Source organism: Buceros rhinoceros, unplaced genomic scaffold (genome assembly GCF_000710305.1).
Source record: "Buceros rhinoceros silvestris isolate BGI_N320 unplaced genomic scaffold, ASM71030v1 scaffold1148, whole genome shotgun sequence".
In the NCBI taxonomy this organism is placed as follows: Eukaryota; Metazoa; Chordata; class Aves; order Bucerotiformes; family Bucerotidae; genus Buceros; species Buceros rhinoceros.
The window spans coordinates 97,981-105,970 of NW_010427264.1; the positions used below are offsets into that span (position 1 = coordinate 97,981).

The window sequence follows — 7,990 nt, forward strand, 5'->3', positions numbered from 1 at the left end:
TCTGTCCTCCCGTTAACTCTGGATGCGTGTGCTGGCTAATACAGACAAGCAAATACTGCTTCACAGTACGTATCCCCGTTTTAAGGGGTTAAAAAATGTTAACAGTCTGTTGCTAACATTGCTCTGTGTGGTTATCTAATCGTAATCACATCAGAGAAAGGTGCAAGCCATTGTACAAAGGTAATATTGGATCCTATGAGAGTTGACGAAGCAATTCTAAAGTTTTTTATGAACTGTGGACTGTGAAACTGAAAAAAAAAATGTATTTACTGAAAAGCACCTTAAAACAGTGTATACTTTAAGAGGAAAACAAGGCATATACCTGAAAGTTGTTCTCTTCTTGAAGTGCAAATCTCAAAATAGGTTCAAAGGAATGTGTTTTGCTCTGCTGTACCAGAGTTAATTTGCTGATGGATGATCCCAAATGCTGTACCAGAACCTAGTTACAGTCGTATATGCTAGTCTGTCGGTACTTTCTCCCTGCAAAACACGTCCAGTGCTGTCATAGCATCACAGACTTCTCTCATCTACTGCTCTTCTCGCAGCCCATCCCTGAAGAATTACAGAACGGAGAAGGATTTGGCTATGTGGTTGCTTTCCGCCCCGTTGGCACCACCACATGGATACAGACAGTGGTCACCTCTCCTGACACGCCCAGATACGTCTTTAGGAATGAAAGCATCTTGCCCTTTTCACCGTACGAGGTCAAAGTTGGTGCCTATAACAACAAAGGCGAAGGGCCGTTCAGTTCAGTAACCACAGTTTTTTCAGCGGAAGAGGGTACGTGATTACCTCTGTACTGAGTTAATTCCAGATGTTTAACAGCAGACGTTTCATCAGAGAATATAGCAACAGTTAATAGAAATGGGGTCACTCTGACTCCGGGCGTTTATTTCTAGTCCCCGACACTGCTGATCTTCTCTCAATTATTGATTTCCCGATACAGAGCCCAGCGTAGCGCCCTCCGGTGTGTCCGCGACCAGTCTGTCGTCCTCGGTCATCAAGGTCTCCTGGGCGCCCATTCCCTGGAAGATGAGCAGCGGCAGGTTACTGGGCTATGAGGTAAGCTCATGTGAAGTACACTCCCATCTGTAGAGGGTCATGTGGGCTGCACGGATTTACAAGAGACGACCACAGATCTTGTTTTCTTCCCACCTCACCTGCACCCAGAAGAAGGATATTTTCTTCTAAGTATCTTTGGAAGCAAAGCACATGGAACAAAATGGTGTCTAACAGTATTTTCCAAAGAGAACCTCTCTTGGAAGGTACATTTTTCTGAGTTTAGCTCATTTACTTTATGGATGAAGCAATGGGGTTTCCTCTTGTCATTTTTTAATTCAAGCAAGATCTAGCATTTCAGTATCCTTTTTCAGAGCAGCAAGTGTGAAATGCAGATTGATAAGAGATTTTTTTTTGACACAGTAAACATATTTTTGAAAATGTAATGTATTTCTACCTTTTTCCGCTGAGGGAAAAAAAAAAAATGCACTTAAAGGAGCAAAATGCAGGGCTGTGGGTGAACAGTCCGTTCCAGGCAAGATTTTAAATGAGTTTGGTTTATACCTACTAGGTCAGGTACTGGAATAATGGTGGTAAAGAAGACTCTTCAAACAGAGTAAAAGCTGCAGGGAACGAGACATCAGTAAGAATAACAGGCTTGAAGAGCAACTTGGTGTACTACACCGCTGTCCGTGCTTACAACAGCGCTGGAGCAGGTCCCTTCAGCGCCACAGTAAACGCGACCACAAAAAAGACACGTAAGTACCCTGAATCTAAAGTGGGGAGAGGCATAATGGTGCGTGCATTAGTGCTTGCAGGGAAATGAAAAACAGGCGAGTTACGGGGAATCGCAATACACAGCACTGATGTGAATTTCCAGACAGAGGAGGAGTTAGTTACACAATTAAATCCAGCATAGATCTGCCCTTTTCTACCCTCTGCTCCTTTAGCAGGATGAGTAAGTAAAACTTGACTGTGCCAGCAGAGCTGAAGTAAGGTAAATAATTTCTGCGTGGAACCTTTATTATTCTTCTAGTGACTGGAAGACTTTTAAAAGAAAAAATTCTGCTGTTTGGAAGGAAAAAAACCAGAGACTTGTTAAATGTTTCAGGGGTTTATAGCATGTCTGTAAGTTCTCTAGGGCATGGCTTTTGAAATGCAGTGATCCTCGCGCAGTTCATGCTAAACAATCCTTCATGTACATTGTTTCCCCTTGAACAAATTGCACAAGGGGCCACTTTACTAATAAAAAGACAAAATTAAGCTGGAGAACAGATTGTCAGAGGCTGCAGTAATTTTTCTACAAATGGAAATATTTTTAGTATGCTCTTGCATTGTAACGCAGCCCAGACTCCGGGTCATCAATCTTGAAGTAGTTCTGTCAGACTCTCAAGAATGTACAATTAGATCTGTCTGAAAGGTCAGATTCCCTGGAACAGTCATGAACATCCTTCTCCCAAAAGTAGTTGCATCATCAATATTATGAAATAAGCTACTTCATCACAAATGATTATATGCAAAAATGAGTGTCACTCTGTCACTGAGAACTAAACCAACTCAGATCAACTTAAATTTGCTAGAGTTTGAATATGTTATATGCATAGTTACCCTGAATTGGTGGTCTGAATGAACTCACTGCCTGCAGCCTGGACCTGACACGTGATGAATAGTTTTCCCTAATTAATCAGTCATCTGTGTGGCTGCTCGCCCGAGGTTGTGCCAGCCTGGGCTGCTCAGTGGTTTTGGTTTAGTCCTTTCTTAGTGACCTCCTGCCTTTGGGATGGGGGAATGAGAGCCGGACGAGCACCTGATCCCACTGATTGGAGCTGGGTCAGGCCCTTAGCCAAGATAGCTGCTGTTTGGAATAATTAAGAAGAAATTATGTCCGTGTGTCCTGCTGCAGTACACTGATGTCAGGCTGAAGGATTTTGCTAACTGCTCGTTGAATTGATTAAGACAATTCTCTGTACTGCTGCAGCAGAAACTTGATTTTTCATTTGAATCTTTGATCAACTCAGTTTCTGCCTTACCTTGAATATTTGTGATGGATGTGGTTTTTTGCTGGGAAGGATTTCTGCGTATTTTGTTTACGTTCACCCATGTAACCTACAAGATACTTCCTAGTAACTAACTACTAACCATATAAAGAAATACAAACATGTAATTCAGTTGGCAGAGTATTTCAAGATGGAAAATCGCCTGTTTATCTTTGACCATCGAATTACCTTTGCTTTTATAATTGAATCATGGTCCTCACCCAAAATAACAAGTGTGCCTTTGTTTTATAAAATACTGCTATGCAAAATGGCAAGTTACTGGGGAAGACTTGCCTGCGTTTATACAGCAAGGTATTACAATTATTTCATAGTTAGAAGATCTTAAAATGCATCAGATGATCTGTCCACCAGTTCTAATTCAGGGACATACTGGGGTATATGACCAATTTTAAGTATCCGAGGAGTCTCAGAGAAATCCATGTAGCTACTTGCATGCTTAGCGCTGGGCATGGACTTGGGTGATGTGATGGCTCCGGATCCGACCTATTACAAACTAAGTTTTGCAGTTCTGAACAGTGTTGGGTGGCTGAAGTGAACTGGAGCTTTCTGAATCACCTCCGTAAGTCAAGTAATAGAAGCTTACATTTTTTTAAATATAATTACTCTTCTTTTTTTAGGTGTCATATTAATATTTTGTTGTGGATTTAAAAGATGACTCATTTTTTTAAAAAAAACTCAGCTTTAATATCTCAGTGTTATTCCTGCATGCTGTAACACTTAATTCTCAGGAGTAAAACCATCTCTTCTTACCTTTACAAGAAGTAGCTTGTAGCAGGATTTAACTGGGTTAAATCCTGTTCAATGCATAGAACAAGGCAAACACTGCAAAGAAATACACCTGTGAGTGGTTGGTGGACTTTTTTTAGTCTCCCTCTTGGGTTTTTGTGTCTACTTTGTGTTAAGAAGACACGTGATAGGTGGGTTTTGATCCGACTGCTCGTGGGCAGAGGGAGGGAGCTACCTGTGTGAAAGAGTTTTTAAAATAGGAGAGTGTTTAAACCACTGTCAGTGTTTAGTACTGGAACGTGCACCATCAAAGCGTAGCGGGTCCACCTAAGCAGCGGTTGCCTCCACTAGGTGACAGCAACAGTAAATTGTTTTCCTTAACACATTTAGAAAAGATTTTAATCATTGATTGTGTCACTGCATGACCCATTTTCTGGGAAACCAACTTGAGGCTTCTTAAGAGGTTTGTACTTACCTTCGCCTTCCCTGCAAGCTTGGCAGCTTCCAGAAGTGTTAAAGCGTACAGCCAACAGCACGCTGCGCCTTTTGAAACGAACAGTCTCGGGTTGTTAGTGAGCAAAAAAAAAAAACCCAACAGCTTTACTTGGCCAAAGCTCCCCGTTGTTCAGGCTGCAGACACAGAAATGGTACAGGCTGCTTCAAAGTCCGGGTTGTTAGTGAGCAAAAAAAAAAACCCAACAGCTTTACTTGGCCAAAGCTCCCCGTTGTTCAGGCTGCAGACACAGAAATGGTACAGGCTGCTTCAAAGTCATGCCTTGAGTTAAAATGCAAATAATATCTATCTGTCAAATATTTGTACGTGACAAACACGTTCAAGAAAGTCAGCACAGGAGGGTGTAGCTGTGAATGTTCACCAAGACTAAATTTATCTATCTAACAAATGATCTGTTGTGAAGTATTTGCTTATTCTTGGCACCACACTGAAACTAGAAACGTCTGTTATGATCACTGGTTTCACCAGAGTTTGTCCTCACTGATCACCCATGTCCTAAGACACGTGCTTTTGTCTGGCTGGATTTAATGAAGGACCATCAACAGATAACGCACCTTCAGAAATAGTGTTTATTTGCCATTCTCTTTTTCCTTCCTTCTGTTTTTCCAATTTAGTCTCTGAACCATAAACTGTACAAACGATGAGGCTGCACTGGAGCTGCTTTTGTAATGACAGGCAATTACCTGAACTATTATTTCCTACTGTAGTATAAATCACTAATGCCAACGAAATTAAAGTCATGCTTTTGTTATGTGTTTGAAGCACCCAGTCAACCGCCGGGAAACGTCGTGTGGAACGTCAGCGACTCCAGAGTGATCCTCAGCTGGGAGGAGGTCAGAGCTATGGAGAACGAGTCCGAGGTGACTGGCTATAAGGTAAGTGAAAAAGACCAGAAGAATGATGCACAGTTTGCTTTTTCCTGCCTATTTGCAAGGCAGGAGGGTCAGAGGATGCACAAACCCACATCTAAACCATTCCAGTGCTGTCTCCTGTTACAGGTTTTAAATGATATTCTAATAAAGTCCCTTAAATCACGGGGTTTTTACCACTAAAGGGACACTAAATACCTTCTCGTGGTACAAGCAGAGCCAGGAGCTGCAGTGCCAGCTCTCGGCACCCCACTGACCCAGAGGAAGAGCACCGGGATGTTAGAACGCGTATCGCCAAAGGTGTAATATTGTGCAAGGAACCACACAACCCCTGACTGAGCTGGCAGGTGTGGTTTCCATTGCTGGCCAGGTGTATTTATTAGTACCACATCAGACTGATATTCTTAAGCCTTTTTCTTCTTCCCTACCGGGGGACACGCTCATTGGCTTGACAGAAATGACATTGCTGCGTCTGCTCTCAATCTGAGCAGTGTCCAAAGGTGCAAGAGTAGCAGCACGTCGTACGTCTAAGTGTGTTTAAGAGAATAGCTGAGGATGTTCTTGATGAGCTGCGTACAGCTGGAGCCCACATGATAGATTCCTGAATAAAAGATTTATGCTGAAGCTCTGACTGCGCAAATTTCTGAATTGTTACCAGCAAGAAATACGTGTTTACAGCTCAGACAGGCCACCCAGTTCCTAAAAACCTCCTGTGTAGGGTTTCACGCTGCGTCCTCTGTCTCCCACAACAACTCAGGTTCTCCTGTGGATAACAAACGTTGCCGAGTACACGAGGATAAGCTGAATTTTGCTAAAGCTGGTTAATTTTACTGAAGCAAAGCACTTAAAGGGGGTCAGTTTTATCCCAGAAGTACTGTTAACAACGGTTGGTGTGCCAGGAGGAGAAGGGCCAGTGAGTGACATTGCAAACGGCACGGCAGCCTCAGCGCGGTGGCTGTGTTCCTCCCCAGACAGCTTCAGGGAGGCTGTCTTCAGGGTGGTCACAGCGGGCTGGGACGTTCAGCTGTAGCTCCCGTCCTTTAAAACATCCGACATGGAAGTTTCACAGCAATAATCCCCCAGCACCTGCAGAATGTCTTCCAACACAGCCTGTAATTTTGATTAGTTCTCTCCTTCCCAAACTATGTAGTGGCAGAAGAAGCTGATCTAGGTAATGACAGATTCCAAATGGTGGGATAATTTATAGAATGTTATTAAGACACTCAGCAGCATCTATTATTGATGTGTTACTGTTACACGTTGTGCCATTCTAGATTAAAACTGGAATAAAAGAGCTTGACTGATGTTACCTCCTTTCTTTAAATGCAATTCTGCCCTATAATATTAATGAAAAAATTAGAGAGATCTTCTCTCTCGCCCCATCTTTTTAAAGACTGAAATCTTGTTTCTGAGAAACACAAATAAACATTTCAGGGCAGGTGTGGGAAACGACGCGCTGCAGCTCTTCGCTTGTGTTGCAGGTCTTGTACAGGACCAGCAGTCAGGCCCGCGCGAACGTGCTGCACACGGACAAGACGACGGCAGAGCTTCTGCTCCCCCTGAACGAAGACTATATCATAGAAGTAAAAGCAACCACGGCCGGCGGCGATGGCACTAGCAGTGAGCAGATCCTCATCCCCAGACTAGCTAGTAGGTCAAAAAATTGTTATTTTGATATGTGCTTACAGAGGGTCCCCACCTGCCCCAGAACCTCCTTTATACTGGCCACAGGTCTCTTCCTTGGCACAGTGAATCATCCCTAAATGGGTATTAAATTGGTATTTAAAACAGTAGATGTTCTTTACTTTTTCCCCTTTTAATTACTTGGGAAGTAAAGACCATTCGTACAGATAAGCATTTCGCAAGGCATTTCTGTATAGCTTTAAAATATTTTTGTGAATTTTCATTGCTTGTCAGAAGTAAAAATTCATGATAATTTTTGCTCAGCATCTAGGAAGAGCAGGAATTCAGCACAGCAGATCCTCACGCTGGCATTTAACCCTGACCTTTTTCACTTGTCGCAGGTATGGATGCAAGAGGTTCTGGTCCGTCTGTCCTGAATATCTTCAGTGTGTCCAGCTTTGTCCCAACGATACTCTCCTTGACGCTGAATTCAGTGTTGTGATGGTACATTTTCATTTGCTGGGGGGAAAGAAAAAGTATCAGTTACCACAGAAGAAGTGCTTTTTAAAAAAAAAAAAACTGCAGTGGTTAATGCATGTTTTTCTTCTATCCTGACGTGTTTTTAAATTCTTTCTATTTCACTGTAGGTTGAAGTAAAAATACCATGTAAAGTTTAGCAAATTCTTTAAAAAGGAATCTAAAATGCCTTAATACTTGAACCAAAGGAGTTTACAAACTGCATACTTCAGACACAGCGTAAGAGAGAGGGAGAGCGATGGCACTGTGACCAGAGCTACCGGGAGGAGCTCAGTTCAGTGGGAAGCTCCATGGTTGCAGTGACAGGGAGTTGTTTTGGGTGTGTTGTTACGGTAACTAACATCACTCCACAGCCCCAAATTGACCTCACAGACAGGGCAGGTCCTAACAAGCTGACCTAGTGGCTGTGCCATGAGGTTTGGATCACTTTTCTTATCACCCATTAGAGAAGTTACCTAAATCCAGGACAGGATCAAAGCTGGAAGGTAGAGGAAAGTCCCGGCGTGGGAGTTAGTTAGTTTTGCTTAGCCGGCGCTGGGGTGTCCCAGAGGCAGGGCTTCCACTGCGGCTCTCAAGCAATGATTTCACAGCCGTATGTCAGAGAAGATGCTCTTCTATCGCCGCGTACGTTTATGTACCTTTTCAAGCACCTGACCTTCCTCTCC

At 43.0% G+C, this 7,990-nt stretch overlaps 1 protein-coding gene across 1 annotated transcript in view; it reads left to right on the forward strand.

The window, feature by feature from the left end:
- CNTN3 (contactin 3 (plasmacytoma associated)) overlaps nt 1-7,290 on the forward strand; it is a gene marked incomplete at its 5' end in the record, with an annotated part of 54,831 nt that extends 47,541 nt beyond the window's left edge. The window contains 6 exons of the mRNA XM_010141800.1: nt 546-780; nt 947-1,062; nt 1,571-1,757; nt 5,059-5,171; nt 6,647-6,815; nt 7,190-7,290. Coding sequence (XP_010140102.1) covers nt 546-780; nt 947-1,062; nt 1,571-1,757; nt 5,059-5,171; nt 6,647-6,815; nt 7,190-7,290 — 921 coding nt within the window. The remainder of the gene's footprint in view (nt 1-545; nt 781-946; nt 1,063-1,570; nt 1,758-5,058; nt 5,172-6,646; nt 6,816-7,189) is intronic.
- Nucleotides 7,291-7,990: the final 700 nt, after the last annotated feature.